The 27,992-nt window shown below is 34.8% G+C and overlaps 1 protein-coding gene and 1 long non-coding RNA gene across 7 annotated transcripts in view; one reads left to right on the top strand and one right to left on the bottom strand.

The window, feature by feature from the left end:
* The window catches only part of fam49al (family with sequence similarity 49 member A, like), a 53,598-nt gene extending 38,671 nt beyond the window's left edge, over positions 1-14,927 (top strand). For 5 of the 6 annotated variants that reach the window (XM_087294341.1, XM_087294343.1, XM_087294342.1 and 2 more), the window contains 8 exons: positions 623-728; positions 3,988-4,124; positions 6,748-6,825; positions 7,164-7,280; positions 7,596-7,675; positions 7,800-7,926; positions 12,648-12,718; positions 12,824-14,927. In XM_087294341.1, the coding sequence (XP_087150467.1) occupies positions 623-728; positions 3,988-4,124; positions 6,748-6,825; positions 7,164-7,280; positions 7,596-7,675; positions 7,800-7,926; positions 12,648-12,718; positions 12,824-12,887 (780 nt within the window). In that variant the 3' untranslated portion in view covers positions 12,888-14,927. The remainder of the gene's footprint in view (positions 1-622; positions 729-3,987; positions 4,125-6,747; positions 6,826-7,163; positions 7,281-7,595; positions 7,676-7,799; positions 7,927-12,647; positions 12,719-12,823) is intronic. The other variant, NM_001003606.4, reaches the window with a different exon arrangement.
* LOC147832592 (uncharacterized) overlaps positions 1-27,992 on the bottom strand; it is a 111,835-nt gene that overhangs the window by 58,142 nt on the left and 25,701 nt on the right. The window lies entirely within an intron of this gene.

Here is a 27,992-nt window from a genome sequence, read left to right on the forward strand (position 1 = left end):
TTGGCAAACTCCAGTAAAGTTTTAATTCAGAAACAATCATTTTATGTTCGCAGGAGTAGATTAGGTGGTCTTTTGAAACTTTTCATATGCGTTCGACCGCATGAGCATCTATTTTGAAAGCAATGTATTTCTCACTGACTCTGAAAGTGGTCACGTTTTAGTCCCTGTTCACTGTCTATTTAGATTCTTAATGCCAAATGTCAACAGTGGCTACAGGTGTACATCAATGTATTAATAATCAGAAAGTGTCATCTATGCATTTCACCTTAAGTTGCTGCATCCGTTTCGCTTTTACAAATTCAATGAAAGACTCAATAATCTGAATGCAAATTATTTGTGCAAACCCTAAATATAACCCATAGTAGTAGTTTTGCATTAGGAATTAAATCTATCGAAATCTATTTACTCACCTATTTAAAGCATCAGCATTATAATGTGGTCGTTAGAGTAGACTTCTGGTCTATAAATAGCAATTGTGCCTGAGTTGAATAACTCGCACTACTGAATAAATCCTGCAGTGTGACTTTAGCATATAGTATAGTATATAGTATAGTATAGCATTTAGCATATATAAGGTTATTTGATCGTCAGTTTTAGCATTCTTGCTTGTCTTTTTCTCCAGGCAATTCAGAACCCCAATGACCTCCAGTTGCAGGAAAAGGCCTGGAATGCGGTCTGCCCCCTGGTGGCCAAACTTAAGAGATTCTATGAGTTTTCTCTCAGGCTAGGTAAGTGGGTGGCCATTTTCCCCCCAATTGTCTATTTTTTTATAGTCATGTAATGGGCCTTGCATGCACAAGTCATCCAACGCGCTGACCGTGAGTGGTGCAAGCATCCGTTTCTGTCCTCCTCTGCAGATGACCTCGTAAAGAGAGTTGGCATGGCAACGGTGGCAGCAGAGCATAGAAGAGGCAGCGTTTCTTCCTGACAATTCAGTACACCGCTCTTTACAATAGTCGATCAGCTGCCTCTTTTTCACGACAGTGCTGACTAGTGAGAAACGCAGATCTTCGGCCTGACAAATAACACACAGATAAGCTTTTCCGTGCCGTAGCGTCGCAGTGACTCATGAGAAAAAAAAGAAAGCCCCACCCTCTTCAACACATCCTGGTATCTGCAATATCTGGTCCCTGGCTAATAGAGTCAGGTTTCTCGGTAGGCCTCCAGATAAAACATATCAGCTCTTTATTTATAGTAGGGCTGCTGCATATTTAATGAGAGGAAAGGATCGCTCCTCTGGAGACATGCTTAGGCATACTAATGACATTCAGAGGTGGTTTAGGACTGATGGTGTAGCTGTACATCTAGTCACCAAACAGGAAACAAAGAGGTTTACATATTAAGTGGTGAATGGTACAACAAAACTTGCAGCTTGGATTCACTATTAGTAGAGTTAACTGTTGTAGTGATGATATTGATGATTGTGCATTTAACATGATATTTGTGTATGGACCACTTTTTTTTTTAAACTGAGATTTATACGTCATCTGAAAGCTGATTAAATAACCCTTCCACTGATTTATGGTTTGTTAGGATCAGACAATATTTTGGGTTTAAAAAAATCAACATACTGAGAAAATCACCTTTAAAGTTGTTCAAATTAAGTTCTTAGTAATGCATATTACTAATCAATAATGTATAAGCTACAGGTCAAAAGTTTGGGGTCAGTAGTATTCTTAAATGTTTTAAAATAAGCTTTTCCTGCTTACCAAAGCTGCATTTATTTAATTAAAAATACAGTATAAAGTGTAAAATTGTAAAATGTTATTTCACTATATAATAACTGTTTAAAAGTAGTTTATCATTTAATTTAATAATTTATTCCAGTGACTTTAATGATGAACTTTCAGCTTCATTACTTCAGTCTTAAGACTCACATGATCCTTTAGAAATCACTCTAATATTAATTACTATTATTATTATTATTATTATTATTATTATTATTATTATTATCATTATTAATGGTAATAGCAATGACTCTAGTAATAATTTCATTAGAAACTACATGCAATAAGTAATAAATAAATATTTTATAAATAAGTATTTAACTATTTAATTTGTATTTTACATTTAATAAATGCTGTCTTGATGAACAGAATAATTTTAATTAAATTATTAAATAAAATTAATAATAAAAAAAAAACTGACCCAAAACTTTATTAGGAAATTTATTGAATATCTTCATGGAACATGATCTTTACATAATATTCTGAAAGTTTTCGACATTTAAAAAAAATCTATATATATTTTCCACTCAGTGTAGCCTTGCCTGTTCCTACAAATGTACCCATGCAACTTAGATGTATAAATCTCCATTTTAAAAAAACTGCCCTTTTGCAGGTACTGCGGTCTTGTGGTACAGGGTTAAAATACATACAGTGGGGGGAAATAAGTACTGAACACGTCACTTTTTTTCTCAGAAAACATATTTCTACATTTTCTAAAGGAGCTGTTGACTTGACATTTTAACCAGATGTTGGTAACAACCAAGGAAATCCATTTATGCAAAGAAAGCTAAACTAGTTACTAGAAATTAATTATTAGAAATGAAGTTATGTGTAATAAAATGAAATGACACTGGGAAAAAGTATTGAACACATGAGGTAAGGGAGATGTAGAAAGGCAGTGAAAGCCCAGGCAGCACCGTAGTTCTTCAGCAACCCTCTACCCTTCATTATTGTAGATTAATATTAGCTGCTTTGGTCCAACATCTACATTAGCAGGATGATGAATTTAAAACCAGGGTGGACATTTCAGCAAGACAGTGATCCAAAACACAGCCAAGGAAACTCTCAAATACTTTCAGAAAAAAAAATCTAGCTGTAAATGAAAGATGAAAATGAAGATCTGACTTGATAGACGAGACCTGCAGAACCATCAAGATTTTTACACTGTTGAAGTCTGTGAAATACTCACACCTGAGCAATGCATGTGACTTTATTCTTCACATGAGAGGCGTCTTTAAGCTGCCATCACCAAAATACCTTTTACATAAAGTATTAAATAACTTTCAGTATTATTATCCTTGTGTTATTCCATTGTTAATACACATAACATTGTTTTTTTTTTGTTTTTTTTTGTTTATATTGTTTGAGTTTTAACCAAAATCTTACCAATTCCAGGTTAACAGATCCTTTAGAAATATTATCTCTAATATTGAGCTTAAAACTGCTTTTATTCTAGCTGAAATAAAACACTAAGTCAATCTCCAGAAAAAAAAGAAAAAAAATTATAGCAAACACTATTTGGAAATAATATTTGAAAAGAAAAAAAATTCATAGGAGGGCTAATAATTTTTACATAATTTTGACTCAACTGTAATATAGATGTCTTATTAGCTGCTGTGTTAATGGGTCACTATTCATAAACTGTCCACCATGTTGAAATTTTCAGTCAGTACATGAATATAGCGCCTCCGACCAAAGTTATAAAAATGTATGAATGTACGTGTGTTTAAATCTGGTATCAGACAGCCACCATGTAATAAATAGCATAATGTATAGTGAGCCAGTCATTTTACTCCTTATTGATACAATAGAGTGTGCTTTTGAAATGAAGAGTGGGTTTAAAAGCAACCAGAAGCATGCATTAATGATTATGGTGATATACTGCAGTTGGGAGTCATTAATGCTTGCATGAGCTGCGGCTTTCAACGTTTATTCAGTTCCTAGGCAACACTGGCAACGGGATCACAGGTTATTACAATAAATTGCAGCAATTACAAAAAAATACAAAAGAAACGCGTTTGAGGTAAATACAATGGCAACTGTTGTGCTGGTAACCATGGAGATGAAATGCACACACTGCAGTGCACCGCTACCGATAGATTATGCTGTTGATTACAAATCGTGCTAAAGGTCAGAGGTGTTGGGTGGAAATGGAAAGCATATTGGACAACAACAGTGTAAATGCATTTGAAAACACAAACTTCTAAAGATATAAGTGTATTAAGTGACAATAAAGTCTACAATCAATATGTCTTTACAGAGAATGCCCTGCGCAGTCTTTTGGAGGCCCTAACTAGCCCACCCTATGCTCCCATGCAGCATCTGGAGAGAGAGCAGGCCCTCGCAAAACAGTTCGCAGAGATCCTGCATTTCACACTCAGCTTTGATGAGCTTAAGGTGAGCGATTCCTACACATTGCTCACTTTGATTTCATGTGGCATGTGTTGTGCTTAAATATTTAGACCTGCACTCAGTCAAGCCTTCACGTTGATGTTCTGGAACAGACAAGTCAAGAAAAATGTCTAAATAAAAAACACTATTAGCTGATCGGTCTCTAAAGTGCACCTTTGAGAATAGGCATCTCGTAAATAAGTCTTCACAGTGAGATGGATGGTTTTCTGTCACCTACTGAAGGTGAAGGTATCCACCAATACTCTTAAAAAAACTAGTTACTTTTTACTTTTTTAAAAAAAATTAACCCATTGCCTTAAATGTGAAGTTGACTTTACTTTAAAAAGTGAGTAACATATTGCCTTAAAAGTGACAAGTTACTTAAAGTGAGTAAACCCACTACATTAAATGTGAAGTTGACTTTACTTAAATTGAGTAAACCCATTGCTTTAATGTGGTTGACTTTATTGCTCCATTGCTTTTAAAGTGATTAGTTAACTATACTTAGTAAAAAGTGAGTAAACCCATTGCCTTAAATACGAAAAGTTGACTTAACTTAAAAAGATTGTTAACCTATTGCTTTAAATGCAAAGTTGACTTTACCTAAAAAGTGAGTTAACATACTGCCTTAAAAGTGGAAAGTTCACATTACTTAAAGTGAGTAAACCCATTGCCTTAAATGTGAAGTTTACTTTACTTAAAAAAAGTGGATAAACCCATTGCTTTTAAAGTGATTAGTTGACTTTGCTTAAAAAAGTGAGTAAACCCATTGCCTTAAATGTGAAAAGTTGACTTTAGTTTAACCCTTGTGTGGTGTTCGTATATTGGTGGACCCGCTAAAGTTTTGTTCTTTGCAAATAATACTATCAAACAATTTTATGTCAAATTACTCAACAAATGTTTACTTAATCCCAATTACAAGCCATTTGAACAGCAAATATGGTTAATTTTCCCCCTTTACCTTTGTTAGATCATATTTATTAATTAATGTGCTTCTTGTTTTTTTTATTTTTTATTTTTATTAATGTTATAAAAAAAAATAAAACCCATGGATTTGTTTTTTCGTATTGTTCCCACCATGGTCATGGACATCATCAGAAGCTCCTCTGCAAGGCCCTCAAAGCAGATAATCTTTTGGCCAGGGGACAGGGTATGAGAAAAAAAAGCTTGGTTCCCGCAAGAGAGAGGGTAAAATGTGCGGGAATGTAAGAGTAGACAGTGTTGATAGTTGAATTTTTAACAATGTTGCAACTTTGTGCGGGAGCAGGAAGGGGAGGGGAAGAAAACAGCAGCACCAGAAAGGATGAAGACAGGGTGTAGGAACACTGGAACTACACTTTCAAGACTTTTATTAGACCTGAGTCCAGTGTACCCAAACACCTTGTATGTAATGTAAATTTGTGGGGGGAGGTATATAATGCGGTCATTGAAAATTTTTGCAGATTTATGTTGTTTACAGAAAATAAGCCAAAGCCAATGAATTTCAGTTCGAAAAATAATTCATTAGGAATAAAAACTGAAAACGGGTCTCACAGACCCGAACACCATACAAGGGTTATAAAAATAGTAAACCCATTGCCTTAAATGTGAAAAGTAGACTTTACTTTGAAAAATGAGTAAACCTATTGCCTTAAACACTAAAAATTTATTAAACTTAAAAAAAAGTAAACCCATTGCCTTAAACAAAAAAAAATTATTTAACTTAAAAAACTAAACCCATTGCCTTAAATGCAAAGTTGACTTTACCTATAAAAGTGAGCAAACATACTGCCTTAAAAGTGACAAGTTGACTTTGCTTAAAGTGAGTAAACCCACTGTGAACTGAATAAGCTAAATTGGCCATAGTGTATGTGTGTAAACGCAAGAGTGTATGAGTGTTTACCAGTACTGGGTTGCAGCTGGAAGGGCATCCGCTGCGTAAAACATATGCTGAATAGGTTGGCGGTTAATTTCACTGTGGCAACCGCTGATGAATAAAGGGATAAGTAGAACGAAAATGAATGAATGAATGTATGATTAAGAATTACATTGTAAAAACACTAGATCCAGAAGGGTGCGCGACGATGCCTATTTGAGGACCGGGAAGGAGACGCGAGATCACCGGGAGATCATCACTTGTTTGGGGGCATCCGGAGACTTGCGAAACTTCCCGCCATACTCATAATTCTCTCTTCATATAGCCGTATGCCTATTACATATCCAATAAACACTGATATAACCGTGCTCGGATCGGATTGCTTTCTCACTGCAATCGAACCGCTCCAGGGTTCGTTTCAATCGAGCCGAGACCACCTCATTCAAGCGATCTCGGAGCGATTACTTTGGCGTGGAACAGAGCGCGATTGCCCTGTTTACATATGCCAAACGAACCATGCTAACAGGGCAAACGAGGCAGGTTCCGAAACAAAAGTGTAGGTGTGAAAGCACCCAAAGTTAACTTGATTGTTTTTACAAATTAAAGTAGATTGAACATAAAAAGTAAGTTGTCTAAAAAAACTCAAGAATTGTGTTGATTCAACTAATTTTAAATAAACAGTTTGAACAAGTAGCAAACATTTTTTGGAGTGTGTCTGGAAACTACATTTGTCTGCATTGGAGTTGATTTGACTCTTGAACTTGTCTTTACTAGATGACGAATCCAGCCATACAGAATGACTTTAGCTACTATAGGAGGACCATTAGCAGGAATCGGCTGAACAATCAGCAGGTAAGGAGATCTACTAAAATCTCTGTTAAAATGTTGAAACTTTTTCAATTAAAGACACTGATTTAATCTAATTTTTGAATGACAAAGCAAACTATTTACTAGCAACCAAACATTCCTAAAACGTAAAAAGGTTTGCTTTGCGTTTAAATTATTATTTTTTTATATTGTCAATTTCTCAAATGTGACTAAAACTGTGTATTATGACCACAGTGAATCTTGCAATGGCTAGTTCAAGCTAAATAATGTAGCATGTCACAAAAGAGCACCTAATAAAGTGGCCAGTGAGTGTGTACAGTATATATGCAACAAAACATCTGACATATTTCATTTTATTACAGTTAGAAGCTGAGAACGAGGTGAATAATGAAATGGCCAATCGGATGTCACTTTTCTACGCCGAAGCCACACCTATGCTCAAAACTTTGAGCAATGCCACAACTAAATTTGTGTCAGAGGTAAGCAATGATTTCACATCACCTTCTGTGTGAAATGGTACACTCCAAAACAAAAATAACAAACAAAACAAACAAACAAAAATTATGGGATTTCTGCTCAAACTTGGGATAATAGGACCAAACCCAAATGTTGTTTTAGAGCTGGGTAAAAAAAAAAAACAAGAAAATCGAACTGCACAGGAGTTAGCTCTTATTTCTTTACCCATATTTGGATTGAATTGGATTGAAACAATCCAGTAATATTGTTCAGAAGAAAAAAATTTCGCCCTCTAGTGGCTCTTACTGGTATTAATTTACATGTATGTTGTATTGTAGAACAAGACTTTGCCAATTGAGGACACCACAGATTGCCTGAGCACTATGGCCTGCGTGTGCCGTGTCATGTTGGAAACTCCGTAAGTTCATCTGAATTACAGTTTTTTTTTTTTTTTTTTTTTTTAATTCTCAACATTTTTATTCATGACAGTTCCACAAGAAAGTATTGTTTAGCTTAAGGTCTTCTTTCTTTCCTGTCCAAAGGGAGTACCGGTGCCGTTTCACTAACACAGACACTATGCTCTTCTGCATGCGTGTGATGGTGGGCGTCATCATCCTTTATGACCATGTTCATCCAGTGGGTGCCTTTGCCAAGACCTCCAAGATTGATGTAAGACCACCTTACTGACTTACTGTTATGCAATCAGTATATCAAAGAGTGCTTTTTTACACTTCTAAAAATAAATTCCAATGACATTGCTTTATATTCAAATAGATTTATTGACTAAATGAAACCCTTCATTAAAATAAATGCTGGCCTAAACCAAACATCACACTCTCTGAAGTAGGTTCATATTTGTGACTTATGTATAAGAGTATGTATTATGAATATAACTTGGAATTCATTTTCAGTTGTACTCCTTGCTTTATTGGGAAGGCGTATGTCAGGGATTTGTTTAGATTTTGTTTTTAACTTTTATAACATTTTCTGATTACATTTTATTCCTAGTTTCCCAGTACTGGGTTGCAGCTGGAAGGGCATCCGCTGTGTAAAACATATGCTGTATATTTGGTGGTTCATTCCGCTGTGGCAAACTCTGAAATAGAGACTAAGCCGAAGGAAAATTAAATAAATGAAATGAATTTCTATTCCTAAATATTGTATGATATAACTTTATTTAGAACCTAGCATCACACAATATTCAGATTTTTCCAAAAATTCAGAAGGGTTATCCCCATTACTGCATAAATAAAACAATAAATCAAACAAATGTGTAGATTAATGCTAAGAAATGTAATTCATAATCTATGAAGGGATGAAAGAGCCATATCCTTTAGTTAATTTTGTTATCCGTTTTAATTACTGTACAAAACTGTTTGACTTTCCTCAGTAGGACTAAAACTAATGTATTTTCACTGCAGAAAAGAAAAATCTTTATATCAAGAGAAATGCCATAGTTTTCTTTTTTTGGAGGGCTGCCTTTTTAAATTTCACTCACTTTCTTACAGAATACCCATATTATGATTTAAGCATATGCATGATATGAATGTAATAAAATGTGACCCTGGACCACAACACCAGTCTTTTGTCGCACGGGTCAAAAATATCTATTATAGATATGATAAAATATTAATTTATCATTAGAATCATTTTTTATTTTTTTTATTTTTATTCAACTTTTTTTGGTAACACTTTATTTTGATGGCCCATTTGAGTATTAGTAGACTGTCTGCTTAATATCTGTTGATACTGCTCTTTCAACAGACAATAACTGACTATAAGAAACTTTGCAAGTGCATTTCAACCTACACTAACCCTAAACTAACAATCTACTTATAATCTATTGAGAAGCAGTTGGCATGTAGATGCAATGTAACCTAAATTTAACAACCGAACCATCGGAATAAAGTGTGATCCTTTTTTTATTGTTCAACAGCCAAGAACATACATATGATATATGTTACATATATCATGTCACACGGAGAGAAGATTTTTTTTTTTCAACAAATCTCTGAACATAGTCGTTTAATAACTCATTTCTAATAACTGGTTTATTTTATCTTTGTCATGATGACAGTACATAATATTTAACTAGTTATTTTTTAAGATACTTCTATAGAGATTAAAGAGGCATTTAAATGCTTAAGGTTAGGATAATTAGACAAGTTATTGAAGTTTTGTACACTATTGAAAAAATATATAGCTTAAAGGCGCTAAAAATGTTGACCCCAAAATGGTGTTTAAAAATTTAAAAACTGTTTTTATTCTAGCTCAAATAAAACAAATAATAATAAGAAAAAAAATATTATCAGACATACTGTGAAAACTTTCTTGCGCCGTTAAACATCATTTGGGAAATATTTAAAAAAGATAAAGAATTTCAAAGGGGGGCTAATAGTTCTAACTTCAACTGTATATTAGGTATCACTAGTTTGTCACCCAGAAGGCATAGCTGTGGCTCTACAGGTAACTCATAGCCTAGCCACTCCTACGTCATTACTAAAATTTTACTAATTTTTACGCCTGAATGAGTAAACTAAGCCACATTCTCAGATCTTGTGTAAATAAGTACCCTCTTCTATATAGCATTTCCAACTCAAATTATTTCCAGCTAGTCCCATCCTATAGAGTCTGGATGGTGTGTAGTAGTATCTATGTATTATTTTGTACCGAATGAACTTTCCTCTAACTTCTTTTATATTTTTACATTGGAAAGGATGTCTAGCCACTCATTCTCCTCAATATCAATCCCCAAATCCTTTTGCCAGATTATTCTCAAATTATCACATACTTCTGAATTTACAATGAGCATCTTTTTGTAACACATAGAAGCAGTTCTAGCATCTTGTGGTGACGGTAAATAAGCATATACAGGATTGTCCTTCAAATTAAATTTGTACTTAATGCAGTGTCTAATTTGCAGGCATTTCCAGAAGTGCTCCAATAAGACATTTATCCACTAAATCAGAGTATGAAATAAATGTACCCTCCTCATACAAATCCTTTCCTTTAGCAATTTCTTTCAGTTGCCATTGTTTGTAAAAGTTTTTTTTTGCCTATACAAACTTATGGGTTGTTCATCATTGAAATCATTAAAATATCAAGTTGATTACTACAGTTGAAACCTGAAGTTTAAATACACTGTATAAAAAGGCACATAACCATTAAAAAAAAGTCAGATGTTAATGTGACTTAACTTTCTCTTTTAGGTAAGTTAAGCTTATAAAATTAGTTTCTATTATGCTTAATAGCAGAATAATAAGAGAGATTTTTTTTGAGAAATTGTTATAACTTTTCTTGAAAATCAAATTATGCCTCTACAAAAGCTCAGATAATGGTGTCATAGTTTTGGAAGTTTCTGATTGGCTAATTGACAACATTTGAGTTAATTGGAGACACAATTGTAGATTAGCATTTAAGGAAGACCTCAAACAAACTGCTTCCTTCATTGATAACATGGGAAAGTCAACAAGCCAGAATCAGCAAAAAAGCCAGATTACAATTTGCTAAATCACACTGGGAAAAATAATAATTTTTGGAAACATGTCCTGTGGTCTGATGGAATTAAGATTGAATTGTTTGGCCATAATGTCCAGTGTTACATTTGGAGAACAAAGGGGACAAGCCAAGGAACACCATCCCAACTGTGAAGTATGGGGTGGCAGCATCATGTTGTGGGCTGTTTTGCTGCAGGAGGGACTGGTCCACTTCACAGCATAGATTACATCATGAAGAAAGAACATTAAGTAGAAATACTGAAGCAACATCTCAAGACATCAGCCAGGAAAATAAAACTTGCCCACAAATGGGTCTTCCAAACAGACCATGACCCTAAGAATACCACCAAATTAGTTAAAATGTGCTTTGAGGACAACGTTTTGGAGTGGCCATCACTAAGCCCTGAGCTCAATTCTATAGAAAATGTGTGGGCAGAGTAAAAAAAGCTTGTGCGAGCAAGACATCCTACAAATCTGACTCAGTTACGCCATATTTGTCAGGAGGAATGGGCCAAAATTCCTTTAAACTATTGTGAGAAGCTTGTGGAAGGATACCAAAGTTATAGTTTAAAAGCAAAGCTAAAAAAAAAAATACCAAGGAAATGTGTAAACTTTTGACAGTCAAGAAATTAATTAAAAAAAAAAGAAAAAAAAACCTCCCTCATTATTCTAGCAATTAGCAAATGTAAATATTTTAGGTAATCCTAACAGACCTAAAATAGTAAAGGTATAGTATGATTTACCATCAGACATAAAAAAAAGGTTATTTTCCTTTTCTTAGAGTGTATGTAAACTTCTGGTTTCAACTGTATATTAGAAAAGTAACATTAAAAAAAACATTTGTTTTCATCACTTTTTGTCATATAATTTTTTACAGTGCATGTTCCATAAAGATATTTTGTAGATTTCTACTCATATATATATATATATATATATATATATATATATATATATATATATATATATATATATATATATATATATATATATATATATATATATATATATATATGTAAAACTCTTTGATTAGTAAAATGTATTGCTGAGTATTTAACAATAGTTATATCTCTGCTAAATTTTGTAGAAGTTTCTTAAAGTATAAATCAACTTTCTGATATGCAGTTGAAGTGAAAATGATTTGCCCTCTTGTGAATTTGTTTTTATTTTTCAAATATTTTCCAAATGATGTTTAACAGAGCAAGGAATTTTACACAGTATTTCCTATAATATGTTTTCGTCTGAAGAAAATCTTTAAAAAATCAGTTTTTAATTTAACCATTTTAAGGTCAATATTATTAGCCCCCTTAAGAAATATGTTTTCGATGATCAACAGAACAAACCACTGTTATACGATGACCTTCCTAATTACCAATCAGTGCCTTAAATTGCACTTTAAGCTGAATACTGGTATCCTAAAAAATATCTAGAATATCTCAAATATTATTTTCTGTCATCATTGCAAATACAAACGAAATTGGTTATTAGAAATTAGTTATTAAAACTATCATGTTTAAAAATGTGCTGAAAAAAATCTTCTTTCATTAAACAGAAATTGGGGGGGAAATATAAATGGGGACTAATACTTCAGGGGGGCTAATAATTCTGACTTCAACTGTAAATCTCCAAAACACATGAGTGGCTTTATAGGCCAGGGTTCACTTCAAAACTGCAGTGAACCATGCAAGAAGCCTTCCAATACAAGTCTTGCAAAAATATGACCATACACTTTCACGATATACCTGGAAATATCATGAGAGCTTTGTGATTGCTCATACAGTATATGCTGTTTACGGTACATGAGTGGGTGTCCATGATCACAGCCAGGGGTGAGGGACAGAAAGGTTTGACCTTTCTTTTAAAGCTGTATTTCTGCATGTGTATGTGTGTGTGCAGATGAAGGGCTGCATCAAGGTGTTGAAAGAGCAGCCATCAAACAGCGTGGAGGGACTGTTGAATGCACTGAGGTGAGAGCAGAGTTAAACATATGACTTTCTGAACCACACAGGGATGAAGTACCAAACAACACCACATAGGCATAGCCTCAATATGTCTTTTTTTCTTTCGTTCAGGTATACGACAAGACATTTAAATGATGACAGCACCTCGAAACAAATCAGGGCCCTGCTTCAATGAGAGCAAGACGAAAGGAAGACTCCAAGAGATAGAGACTGTCAGAGAACAAAACGACGGCGGCTGGCAAACCTCTGAAACCTGTTTGTTTACAAGAGCAACTTGATCTCAATTTAAATAAGATATTCTAGAGAAAAGAGAAAGGAATATGAAAATAAATATATATAGAGAGAGAAATTTGTTGATGGTTCGTCATCGTGTGTCATTTTGTAAAAGCAGGAAGAAAAAATAGATATATATGTATATTAAGAAAAATTCCAAACTCAAAACTACCCGATACCAATATACAACAACATATTAAGCGTTTAAGAAATGAAAAACTCAAAAGCGATAGTTAAAACCACCGATGGTTCATATTCCAAGTTACGTCTGAAGAGTATTTTTGCACACTTGAAAAGGAATCCCACGTGAACATGGCTTGAAACTGTGTATAAATCCATTCTCATGCGTTTTGAGTTGATTTCGCCTCATTATCCTCGATATGCTTCTGGGAATTGTGGGTTTCCTTGATAAAACTGCAGTCCATGGCGTCATTCCCTCTCTTTGGCACAAAGTCTGTTATGAAATAAATGTAAATCTCACATAATGTACTTGAGACACATCTCTGCTGATATGGACTAAAGACAGAAAGAAATCTAACGCATATAATAACCATCTAGCTGTATATACTCGGAAAGCACAGGATAGTTTTGTAAAGAAATGAAGCGTTTTGTTAGACTTCTTCACTAGTGCTGTACAGCAATACTCTACCAAGGTGACGACTGCAAACACTTTCATTCCAAATGCCTTCATACCGACGTATGAGACGCTGGATAATGCTGACAGAGCTGTTTTCTTGAAAGTCAAAGGCCAGCTGTACATATCATGAGACAAACGATCCTTTAAATAGCTTGACTTCTTGTTTTGTTTGCTCTTGTAAAAGTTTCCGCGTTAAAACGGAGCGAGTAAGCCATGAAACACAAACAACACACACACACATTCTGCCCTGTGCCATAGCTGCTTTCACTGCGTCACATTCAGTCCAGGCGGAGCGACATATAACAAACATCATCAGTAGAAAGTGACTATGTGTCCGAGAAAAAATTAATAAATAAAAATCACGCCATTGTGATCGACAACACAGCCAAGTGGATTTGCTTTCCTGTGTATTCAAAAGCAAATCATTGCCAAATAAGACTGCAACATTGCCTTTTAGATAAATAGAAGTGATGCGCTGTGTGACGTTCGAGTGATTCGTTGAATACGTGTGAATACGATCTGAATTCAAATCTAACATTAGATACATTAAATAAACAACAACAGGATTTGAGGCTGGCCTATTCACACTAAAAGTGATAACTATTTCTAAAAATCGTTTCAAATGTACATGATGATCACTAAAACAACATCATTGGAAACAGATTTGCACAGCCATTTTATTTTCCAGCTAAACAATTACAGCCAATCAGAATCCATTCTGCATTGACAACAATTGATATAGTTATTGTTATTAGTGTGAACAGGCTTTTAGACTTGGTGTAAATATGAGAATTCTTTCTTGTGGAATCGTTGGAAGCCTAAACAAATGTTTAATAGAAATCCTTTCTGTTAGAATCACATATTTAAAAAAAAAAAAAGTGAGTGGAAAAACAAAAGAATGACTACCACGACAAACGCAGTGCTGTACCTTGGGTGTCTCTCGCCATTAGTCAAATTTAATTTGATCTTCTAATACATTTCTATACGGGGTTCCGTTGATAAACACAAGCTCCGTATGAATATATAGATGGCATGCTGTAAAAGTTCAGACGAGACTGTAAATATGGTGTTTTTATTCATTTTTAATTGTTCGGTGAATCTGAATTGGGTATGTGTTGTCTCTGAGAAAACCATGCGTTTTGGCTTGGACCATCGGACTTGCCGTAGACATTTGTTCCAGATCTTCGACTTCATATCAGCGGTGCGATTCAAACAGGGCAGGGAGGAGGGTGGGGGGTGTCCATTTGCTTGTTATTTTGTACATTTTGTGCAAGAAATAAACCTGTCATTTACTACATTCAACAATGGCGTTTTGTCAATGAGTTGACCTGTTCTTTGACATTTTGTTTCCTCAAAACCTTTTTTTTCCCAACTAGTATTAAATGGATCACAGACATGTATTTTAAGGTTGATTGTGCACTGGATAATAAAAAAAATTGCATTGGAGGAGGGAGTTGCTGTCCATGGTGCTGCTCTCTAAGCACACACTGCACTCAATTTATGATAATTACTGAAGGTTAGTCTGTTTTATTACCAATTTAAAGAAATAAAGGTGTCATATTATGATTTTTTTTTACAATTGCAAATTTATTTAGTGCATAAACTTGCTCTTTAAGCATGAAGAAAGATCTGCAAAGTTAAACCACACAAAGTCCACTCAAAAGGGGGAAATTGCATATAATGTTTCTGAACTCTTCAAACAGCTTGATTGTAGTACCGTGGTTCACGTCTGTGACCAGAAAAACATATATCAGGCGTTTAATGTTTAAAAATATATGTAGATGTTTTTGTTTGTTACTGCTGGAGGGAAACAGCTGCTCATTTGCATTTAAAGAGACACAAAGTTTTTTCCTCTCTTTTTAAAAATATTTTTTGTTATGTTTTAGGGGTTTTTCACCTTTTATTGGGATAGAATAGTGAAGGACAGACAGGAAAGTATTAGGACCAGAGAGAGGGGAAGGGTCGGCATAGGACCTCGAGCTGGGAATCGAACTCGGGTCGCCGTGAGCACCATGGTGCTATATGTCGGCGCACTTAACCACTAGGCTATTGGCACCAACCTTTTCCTCTCTTTTAATTAACCAGAAAAGAGGGATTTAAAGCATGATATAATAAATAACCCATGACATATGAAATATCACAAGTCCAAGGTCAAAAATACTGTCTTTTTCCCCCGAATGCCTTGGACTTAAGATATTAGTGTATCTCTATATATTCCTGATTCAAAAAGCAACAGACGCAATTACCCTTGAAGCACTTTTTGTTTGAATCTGGATGCAGTGGGAAAAATAAGTATTGAACAGGTCAACATTTTTATCAGAAAGTTTTTCTAAAGGTGCTGATGACTTCACATTTTCACCAGATGTCGGTAACAACCAAAGAAACATGCAAATAAAACAAAATGAATTAGTTTAGAAATTGAGTTTTTGCGTAATAAAATGAAATAAAGCAAAGAAAAAGTATTGAACACATGAGGAGAGAGAGGTGTAGAAAGGCAGTGAAAGCCCAGACATCAGTTGAAATCTCCCAGTAGTTCTTCAGCAACCCTCTACCCTTCGTCATTGTAAATGAATACAAGCTGCTTCAGTGGAACATCTACATTAGCAGGATGATGAAGATTAAACCAGGGTGGACATTTCAGCAAGACAATGATCCAAAACACAGCCAAGGAAACTCTCAAATACTTTCAGAGAAAGAAAATCAAGCTGTAGAATAGCCCAGCCAATCACCTGACTTACAAATTAAAGATCAGATTTGATAGACGAGACCTGCAGAACCATCTAGATTTTTACACTCTGTTGAAGTCTGTGACAACTCACACCCGAGCAATGCATCATTCATCATGCTTCATTCTCCATATGAGAGGCATCTTTCAGCTGCATCACCAAAAAGGCCTTTTATATAAAGTATTAAATGTGTTTCAGTTATTCAGTACTTGTGTCATTCCATTGTTATTACACATCACTCATTTTTCAGATTTTTGTTGTATTTTTATGTTCGTATTGTTTGGGTTTTTACCAAAATCTGGTTTATTTCCATATGAACAGCTCCATTAGAAATATTATTCCCAGGAAAATATATGACATGTTCAATACTTACTTCCCTCACAGTATAACCCATGATATATGCGAGAACTTTGGGGGAACTTTGCAGACCAAAAACACCTGATGATTTTATAAAAATACTTGTAAAAGGGAACATAGTATAGCACAAGGTCAATTAATTATTTATAAATGAACTTAGAGGCATCATATATACATAGATATAGTGAAAATGTTATCTTTTTTTTTTTAAATAAAATAATGTCTGCAACAGTCATGACACTACTGCTGTGCTGATAGCATCCGAACAAAAGAGAAAGGATAAACCAAACATTGAAAATGTGAACTCAACTTTTGAAAAACAAAACACAATTATTATACTAACAACATTATTCAGGAATGTATATGGATACTTTTTCCACTTCAGTATCTTTTTTTTTAAATATTTCTCCTTAAAATAATGAGTTTATATCTTTTTTCGTTCACACAAAGAGAGAAACTGAATAGCTTATCAAAAGATATAAATGTAATGACAAAAGCTAAGCATATTCTCTACCTTTTATTTCCCTTTAAAGGGGCAGTTCACAAAAATGTTGTTTACTCACCCACAAGTTATTTAAAACCTTTATGTTTTTTTTTCTTTTGTTAAACACAAAAGAAGATATTTAGAAAAATGCTGACAACTTGTAACCATTACCTCTACAGTAGACTCTCGGAAAAAAAGGTACAGTTGGTACAAATAATGTTGCTTGAGGAAGTTTTGTACCTTTGTAAAAATTGTACCTTATAAGCTACAGAAAATACCTCTTACGATATTGTTCTGTACCTTTTATGGTACAACTGAAATGAAGGTACACAATTGTTCTTATGAAAGGTACAAATGTGTAGAACAACTCCTCTATTACAATACCTATGAAAATAAATATGACTGAAAAGGCAAAGTGATTTATGAATAATTTCCGTAATAAAACATGAATCATCATTTAAAAATATATGTTTAAAGAAACTCAAACATTAATTATTAAGTTCTATAAAACAAAACAACTGGTAAAACAAACCTATTGGTGTCGTAAACTAAGCATTTAGGACATTTTAAATAAATGTTTGTGTCTTAACACTGTAGTGGTACCTTTATGGATCAGATTAGTATCTTTGATGATGGTACAATATCATATCTGCAGGTTTTAAAAACTAAAGGTACAGTTTGGTTTTCTATAGTACCAATCATGTCCTTAAAGGAAGAAACTGCAATGATACAAATTTGTTTCTTTGTCTTTAGGTACAATTCTGTACCATAAAAAAGGTACTGCCACTGTGACAGGGGTTTATACCTTCTTTGGTACAACATTGCACCGTTTTTTTTCTGAGTGTAGGAAAAAAAAACAATACTATGGAAGTCAACGGATACCTTTATCAAAAACAAGTTAAAGATGAGTAAATGATGACAGAATATAATTTTATATAACCCTTCAAGAGGAAATCATTAAGGATAATAAAAACGTTGCTTTCTTCTTGGAAAAAATGTTGGCATGTCTGGCAGCAGGAATAGGGTTTAGCATTTTAAAATAGCATTACTATTATTTGATAATTTATTCAATATATTCCATCTTAAATTTGTAAAAACTCATGTGTTTTTGTTATGACCGGTGTACTGACATTTTCTCCTACTCGTCAGATTATGCTACTAACACTGTATTTGAATGGTTCTGAGAATGGGGTTCGGGATTAGGTAGGTTAGGGCGATATTACAGATTTATATCACACTACTCCTGTCCACATTACAATTTACAATGAAAGCAAAATCTCATGAAAAGCATATTGCTTGATCAAAATGTGCTACCTACTTTTTGAATGGGAGGTAGGACAATCTGACAAGGTAAGACACCGGCACTACAAATCAGATGCACTACAAAAGTAAAAGAGGACATTCGACCACAAGGCGGCAGCAAAGCATTAAAATCGAGCCTTCTTGTCCACATCCACAACCTTAACATCAAGACTCAAGAGGCCCTAAAATTTTTATAGCTCCATTTCAGCTCTTATTAAAACATTTACACCCACATATATCACCCGTACACAAATATTACCACATCTTTGCAAAAGCCCCAGTGAGTTTGAAGATGCTCTAGTGGATATTAATGCAATAAAAAAAAAGCTGCAATAATCTGGGCCAGAAAAACACAAAGGTGATGAGAGACCAGGTGTGAGTGGTTATTATTGGAACACAGCGAATAGAGCAAAGACGCAAATTAAAACGCATATTAAAGTCAAGACTGAATCTTTTCTAAATGATCCGCAAAATATTACAGGTTCTGTTCATATTTGTGTCGCTCTGACACATTAACCTAACTACGCAATAACTCAACCAGTTTGTCCTGAAATGCACCCTTATGGTAATCACAACTGAACAAACTACAGCTCACTGCATTATTCATAGGTGTAATAAATGTTTTTGTACGCTCAACACTTGCATCCATTTGAAACTAAATATTTGATCAGTGACTGATTGCCCCATCATAAACTAAGCTGACTTGTCTAGACACGTCCGGTGCTGACCCAGTGCAGACACAGGCAGTCCATCATCTCAGATCTGTCCGTTGAGACTTGAAAGAATGCTATATCACCCTCCTGTAATGACTCATGCGGAGCTGGGATCTGCTGTTGGCGTTTTGGAGAGTTTACAGGTAATTTCATGGAGAATCTAGTGCGTTGGCAGGTGCACAAACTGGTCCAGCATTCACGAGAATGTACAGTAACACCTCCACCACATCAAGTGGAAAAAACAGAACAAAGAAAGGGAAGGTTTTCTATCTGGAGGGCACTAAACAAACTGACAGTTACCTGCAGTGTTTTATTAATAGGGGTGATGGAAGTGTGCATGGGTCATTTAAAGGTAAAGTTTACCAAAAGAAAAAAAAGAAAAAGAAAAATTCTGTCATTATTTACCCACCCTCAAAACCATTATACGTTTCTTGTTTCTATTAAACAAAAGATATTTCGAAGAATATTGGAAGCCTTTGAAGTGAAAAAAATATATATATACACTCACAGGCCACTTTATTAGGTATACCTGTTCAATTGCTCATTAACTCAAAATACTAATCAGCCAATCACATGGCAGCAACTCATTGCATTTAGGCATGTAGACATGATCAAGGCGATCTGCTGCAGTTTAAACCAAGCATCAGAATGGGGAAGAAAGGTGATTTAAGTGACTTTAAACGTGGCATGGTTGTTGATGCCAGACGGACTGGTCTGAGTATTTCAGAAACTGCTGATCTACTGAGATGTTCACGCACAACCATCCCTAGGGTTTACAGAGAATGGTCAGAACAAGAGAAAAAAATCCAGCAAGTGGCAGTTCTGTGGGCACAAATGCCTTGTTGATGCCAGAGGTCAGAGGAGAATGGCCAGACTGGATTGGGCTGATAGAAAGGCAACAGTAACTCAAAAAACCACTCGATACAACAGAGGTATGCAGAAGAGCATCTCTGAACAAACAACATGTCGAACCTTCAGAAAGATGAAGGTTGAACAGGAACAGGAGTTTACAATTCACAAAGGCTCACCAAAATCGGACAATAGAAGATTGAAAACGTTGCCTAGTTTAATGACTCTCGATTTCTGCTGCAACATTCAATGGTAGGGTCAGAAATTGGCATCAACAACATGAAAGCATGGATCCATCCTGCCTTGTATCAATAGTTCAGGCTGGTGGTGGTGTAATGGTGTGGGGGATATTTTCTTGGCACACTTAAGGCCCATTAGTACCAACTGAGCATCATGTCAATGCCACAGCCTACCTTTGTGCTGACCTGACCTGACCTACCTGAGTGTTGTTGCTGACCATGTCCATCCTTTTATAGCCAAAGTGTACCCATCTTCTGATGGTTACTTCCAGCAGGATAACGAACCATGTCACAAAGCACGAATCATCTCAGACTGGTTTCTTGAACATGACAATGATTTCAATGTACTCAAATGGCCTCCACAACCACCAGAACACAATCAAATAGAGCACCTTTAAGAGCACCTTTGTGATTTCTGTGACCTCTGTGAATCTGCCGTAACTGCATGATGCTATCATGTCAATATGAACCAAAATCTCTAAGGAAGTCAACCTTATTGAATCTATGCCACAAAGGAATAAGGCAGTTCTAAAAGCAAAATGGGGTCTAATGTGAAACTAATAAGGTGTACCTAATAAAGTGGCCAGTGAGTGTACATACTATGGAGTCAACATCTACCTGTTTTGAACATTTATTAAAATATCTTATTTTGTGTTCAACAAGTTCAAACTATTTTAGAACAAGTGGAGTGGTAAGTCAATTGCAGAATGTACAGTAACACATCAAGCGGGAAAACGGAAGAAAGAAAGGGAAAGTTTTCTATCTGGAGGGCACTGAACAAACTGAAAGTTACCTGCAGTGTTTATTAATAGGGGTGATGGAAGTGTGCATGGGTCATTTAAAGGTAAATTCTGTCATCATTTATTCACCCTTAAGTGTTTTTTTAAACCTTTAGAGGTCTCTTGTTTCCAATAAACAAAAATATTTATAGAGTCAATGTCTACCCATTTTTAACATTTATTAAAATATCTTCTTTTGTGTTCAACAACCTCAAACTATTTTAAAACAAGTGGAGTGGTAAGTAAATGGCAGAATTTTCATATTTGGGTGAACTGAACCCTTTAGCAGGTTTCTCAGTGCTCTCCCTTAACCCTGGTATAGTTGCAATGCACGTATTGTTTTTCTATTGTTGAAGGGAAATCTTGGCTGTGATGAACTGCGGTTATATTCCCCAACCGTCATCACCTCCACCTGCACTGTCCACACCCACACCAACTGTAACAACAGAGCGGTTACAACTACACAGCAGACTCTAAACATTACCATGGACGCTTGCTGGTGGCTAAGGAAACAAAAGCTAATCAGCAGTGCATGACATGAAACTGTTTTGTAAATGATTAAAAAAAGAATGTGCAAATAAAACAATGCTAACATTAATACTGTATATGCCATGGGGGGGGGGGGGGGGGGGGGGGGGAATTATTACACATAACAATTCCTTTCCTTTAAACAAGTGTACACATCCAATATATATATATATATATATATATATATATATATATATATATATATATATATAAACATACAGTATGTCTGATAATATTTTTTCTTCTCGAGAAAGTCTTATTTGTTTTATATTGGCTAGAATAAAAGCAGTTTTTAATTTTTTAAAAACCATTTTAAGGTCAAAATTATTAGCCCCTTTAAGCTATATATTTTTGCAATAGTCTACAGAACAAACCATCGCTATACAATGACTTGCCTAATTACCCTAAATAAGCCTTTAAATGTCACAAAGCTGTATAGAAGTGTCTTGAAAAATATATAGTAAAATATTATTTACTGTCATCATGGCAAAGATAAAATAAATCAGTTATTAGAAATTAGTTTTTAAAACTATTATGTTTAGAAACGTGTTGAAAAAAAAAAAACTTCTATTTGTTGAACAGACATTGGCAAAAAAAATAAACAGGGGGGCTAATAATTCTGACTTCAACTGTATATAGGCCTATAGGTCAAGATTTCTTTTCTCTTTTTTTTTCTTTGGAGTAACAAATGTTTTTATTGTTTGTGATTGGAAATGAAGGTAATCCCAATGTTGAAGTTAAAATATTGATAATGTGTCAAATAAAAGTAAATATAAACACATTTTACATTTGGAAAAAATATCCATAATATCTTTCAGTATTTTACAGCGTAATACAAAAATATGTTTAAGGCTACTTTCTCAATTATTAATCTTAAATCGGGAGAAATTGTTAAAGAGCTATATGCACAACTAGTGTTTTTCAGCCAACGATAAACTTCTGATGAAAGCTTAATGTGACTTTTTTGATTTCATAAAGTTCCTTTTACAGCATAGATGGTGTAATGTCATTAAATACATTCAGTTTAACAGACTTAAGCATTCATTTAGATGTTAAAGCGTAAATCGAGATAAAAGCTGTGCAATCGCTAGCAGCATCAGTAGCAGCAGGTTAGTGCAGAAACTTCATTGAATATACTGGGGTAAAATAAATTGTCATATTTTAAAGTTATGGCTCGAAAAAATATAATTTAATGCTGTGTTTCCTATCCGGTCTGAGACCCACTTTATATCGTATATATATATATCAGGCAGTAAAGATCACTGATATTTAAAGACATCAGACCTTTAATGTAGCAATTTTATAATGGAAAGACAGTTCACCAGAGCCGCTGAGGATGGCTGGCTGAAATTAAAAAAATCTATGTGCATATACACTTGAAGTCAGATTTTTTAGCCTCCTATTTAAACTGTTTTTATTCTAACCTGAATAAAACAAATAAGACTTTCTCCAGAAGAAAAATTAAAATAAAAATTAAAGGTGGACTAATAATTCTAACTTTAAATGTACATCAGTGTTTTCTCATATCCATCCATCCATCAATTTAACTATCTACCCAGATTTCACTATTAGAACACATGAAGTTCTTACATTGTTAACAGAAATAAAAAGTCTCCATCTGAGGCAATGTAACAAAAGTTTGACAATGACAATCTCTCTCAACAGAGAAAGAGCATGTAAAAGACTAGTATTTCATGCATTTCCAGACATGGTACAGTCATTAACCTTTATAACTTATTTTAGAAGGTCTCAGACACACACATGCTGTGGTTATATGAGCTCAAGTTTCTTTATGTTACATAACATTGACCATAGGTGAGACTGTGTGGTTACGTAAGTCGTCTTTATGGGACAGGGGGAGTTGTGCAGACTTCAGCACTGAAACAGTTAACAGTGCAGCAAGCGGTTGAAAGCCCCTCCTACCAGGGCTTATTTGCATATGAGGCATTTGGCGGGAAATCCTCCCCTCGTCTTTGTGCCAAAGTCCCTCCCTCATGGCGGGATCTGATGGCGGGAAAGAGAGCGCGCTAAACTGCAGCAGACCGGCTGCACCCGCCGTAACCAAGCAACCATCGAAAACATTCAGCCTTGATCTACACACACACGGCTTGAGGAAGGAGATAGTGCTGAACAAACACACCCATATAAAGACTCGTACAGTAGAGAGAGCAACGACGCATATTATCACAACCCACACAGAGCGCTGTAGGGGTTAAGGGCATATGTTTAACGCCCATTTGCGCTGTTTTGGCGCGAATCAGCCGGACAAATAAAAGTTTTTTAATAAAGATCGAGAAACAAAAGAGACTGCAGTCTCAGAAATAAAGCTACAGAAGCAGCCACTAGGGTGGTTATTTTTCAAAACGTATACACTAGTAGCCTATTAATGTTTACTTTAAAAGTACATGGATCATTTAGAAAAGGCACTGTCACAGTGACAGATAGTGTAGCTTTATTTCCTCAATGCTGTTATTCAAGACTAAATACACACTCGTGCTTTAACCCTTGTGCACTGTTCAGATTTACTAGCATTTTGATATGTTAGGAATGAAAACATCTACTGAATTAAACTGCTGTAAAAATGCATCAGATAATTATTTTTTAGTATAAATATGTTACCTTAGTCCTGATCAAAACTACTAAATGTTTTTTTAAAATGACAGGATTTTAACTCTTTTATTGCCAAGTTCACAAATTATGTCATTGAATTGGTTGAAAAAAACATGTATTTTCAATATAAAAAGTAATTGTGGACTGGATTTCTTTAACCTTTTATCACAGTCTTGGATATGTGAAGGATTAGCAACAACATTAGCTTTGATGCATTGTTAGATTTAAATTTTTTCTCCGTAGTTTACTGTTGGTGGCTGTTTTTGCCCCATTGACTTCCATTATAACCACATTTGATGGTGCATAAACACACACGTGGTCTTTGTCTTTATTTTCCTTATGTAGTTCTGAGATCTGAGATGCATATTTTGCTTTTCTCAGACATATCAACCTGTAAATACTCATTCTGAGGCCCGTAGAGACTATGCAGCACCACTGATGTGATCCAAGACCAGCGACGAGATGAGCCCAAGGTTTCCATAATCCTGGACCTGGCTGTATCCTGAGCAGCTGCTGGTGGTCTTGGAGGAGTGGAGAGCATGTGACTGATTTCTGTGACACTCCAGGGACAGAAGAGTCTTCACTGACGTCCAACGTTCTCCAGCCTTCAGCCCCTAGACTGCAGCTCTGCACAAGACGTTCGGCCGTAGGAGAAATGGATTGTGCCCAACTGAGGCTGGTTTCTCTTGAGGTTTTTTAAGTCTTTACTTTCGCCAAAGGGTGAAGTTTTTTCCTTGCCGCTGTCGCCACTGGCGTGCATGGTTCGGGACCTGTAGAGCTGTGCATCGATGGATATGCTCTTCAGTGTTTACTCTCAGTATTGAATATTAAACCACACTGAAGTGAGTTAACTGAACATCAACTCTAAAAACTGGACTGACACTGGTTCAGTTTACGTTATATTCGATGTGAAGCTGCTTTGACACAATCTATATAGTAAAAGCGCTATAGAAATAAAACTGAATTAAATTGAACTGAATCAGGGTAAGTGTGCAAAGGTACTCTCGCAGACATACATACACACACAATTTGCTGTTATTCTCTAAATAAAATCCAAAAACTAAGATTTTTGCACGGGCCTATCTAAAGTTTTAATGATGCCAATTGATAAGCAACAGTAAAAATGGCAAATTTTGTAATAAACAAAATGTGGTTATAATGGAAGTCAATGGGGCAAAAACAGCCACCAACAGTAAATTAGGGAGGGGGGAAAAAAAGAAAATGAATCAAAAACTATGCATCTAAGACTATGTTGTTTCACAAGTCCAAGACTTTAATAAGGTAAAAAAAATCCAACACACAATTACTTTTTATATTGAAAATGTGTCATTTTGTGTGTTTTTTCACCTAATCAGTGACGTCATTTATGAATTTGGCAAAGCTTTAAATCCTGTAATTATCAAAGTAATTTAGTAGTTTTGATCAGGACTGAGGTTGATTAACAGATTTATGCAAAAAATGTAAAAATATATGAATCTGATGCATTTTACAGCAGTTTAATTCAGTGGATGTTGTTATCCTGAACATAACAAAAGTGTAGTAAATTTGCCCTTTTTTTTTAATTCTAAGCATTTTCTCAAAATGTGTATCAAAATAAGATGTCACCAAAAATCATTGTTAGCTAAAATGCAGAAAGAGTTATGTTCAAATTAAGACTTAAAAAAAAAAATAAATAAATAAATTCACCCAAGAGTGGATGAAAACATCCCCAACAGTACATGAGGGATAACTGCACATTGACCCATACTGACTAAACTATACACAGACAGCGAGGAGAAAAACTGTTCAGGTAAACAAATACCGAGTAACACACTGTGAGGTATTTTATCTCAAGGCTGTGAAAAACTGGTTTCAGTACACAGTGTCTTTGCACAGCTGAGAGGTTTTTTGGCGGGATCTTTTGCCGGCTTTTGTGCGCGCGCATTTCATTAAACAAGTCATTCCAGTTATGTAGTGCTGTTTGAGCAATGTAACTTATTAAAAGGTGGATGTGTTGTAATATAAGGAAGTACTGCTGTAAAGGGTACTTTCATAAAAATGATATGGTCATACTCATACTGTTTAATGATTACAGTATATCTTCTTTACATAATAGCATGAAAACTAACAGGATGAAAATAATAAGCTGCATTTAACCACTGTGACTTGCGACAATTTCTGTAAATAAATCAAAGTTGATTTCTGCATGAACTCTGCAATTAAACATTTTTTTAAACACTGATTTTAAAAATTAACAAGTATGTAGAATTTAAGCTCACAATGTCTTTAAAGAGCCCCTATTATCGGTTTTTGAAAATGAGCTTCCATGCAATGGGTAACACAGCACTAAGTAAATGAAAAAAATCCAGCTGAGGTTTAAATATGAAAGTGCACCATGTTTAAACTATTAATTCTTTAATTAAAAAGATGACTCAGAGTCAGGCCTGCTGCTGGGGGGGAGGGGGGGCGGGGTTCATAAAGGATGGTTCACTTAAAACTGAAAACCCTGTCTTTAATCAATAACACTCCCGTAATTCCAACCTTAAGAATACACATTTAGTCATTTTCTAATATGAAATAGCAATTAAATTATGAAAATTGTGAAATTCAAGCTAGTCGAGAGATCTGGTCCCTGCGTCAGGTCAGGATGCGCCCGTATAGCCTTTAAACCGCGCACACAGCAGCTAAGGCGCACTCTAGAAAACTGGACTAGTGTATGACATTAAGGCGTGCAGCCTAATTCATTACATGTTTTTGTTAACTAATTCTTTAATTACAACTTTCTTGAGCTCTAAAAGGAAAAAACGCAGAAGAAATTTGCCGTTAAATGAATTTTAGCAGAGACGCAACTGCCAGTCATTTTCACATTAGTTTTTCAGTTACGGGATATGTAGCCTAATAAAAATGTTTAGTTGGACACAGCACATTCCCACAGTAATCTACACTATAATTAATATTATAATTTATTATATAAATCATTATTAATAATATAAAAATGAACCTTTGAAATTGACAAAATGCAGAACATTTTGAATGTTTGCTTTCAGTTTTAAATTGATACATCCAGCAGCAGTCTCAAGTTAGGACACTGAAAAATGATCGGCCTGCGAAGTCAAGTTTACAGTGGTATAAATGAAAGAGGTATATAGTGCGTAAGTTGTTTTGCTGCCGATCAACCTCTCACATGCACTGCAGCTAGGCTGAATAATAATCTTCAAATAAATAAGCTATACTGCTATTTGCTCATGCAAAATTAAACATCAAAGAATATGCTGTAGGTCTATTTTAACAGCTAAAATACAGTTAGCATATAGATTTTATTTATACTTGTAGCTTATGGGCCTAAAAATGAAAATGTAACCTAAAAGCATTATTAAAAAGGCTTAATAAATAGAATGACGAGTAGGCCTAATAGCCTAATGACTAACAAAAGGCCATTTTTTAAAGGTATTTTTTACCTTTAAAAGTATGCTAAAAAGTTATATAGCCTATTGATTTCTATGTTTCCAAAATGTAATCAATTTCTACGGTAATAATGTGAATTTCTTTTTTTCTTTTTTTAAGGCATAGTTTGAAGTCTTTAACTAAACTGTTAAACATTTATATTATTTGAGAAAAAAAAAGCTGAAAGAAATAAGGAGTATATAATATAATGTAAAGCACTCGTTTGGCGCTGAAGCCATGTCCGTCTACACGGTATCGTTGTATAACCTTCATTGATAAAATCAATAATAGCGAAACTGTACATATTATTACTATAAAAAGTTTATTACTGCCTTAAGTCAGTAACTTGGGTAGTAATGC

This window comes from Danio rerio, chromosome 19 (genome assembly GCF_052040795.2).
Source record: "Danio rerio strain M-AB ecotype USA chromosome 19, GRCz13ab, whole genome shotgun sequence".
Classification (NCBI taxonomy): Eukaryota; Metazoa; Chordata; class Actinopteri; order Cypriniformes; family Danionidae; genus Danio; species Danio rerio.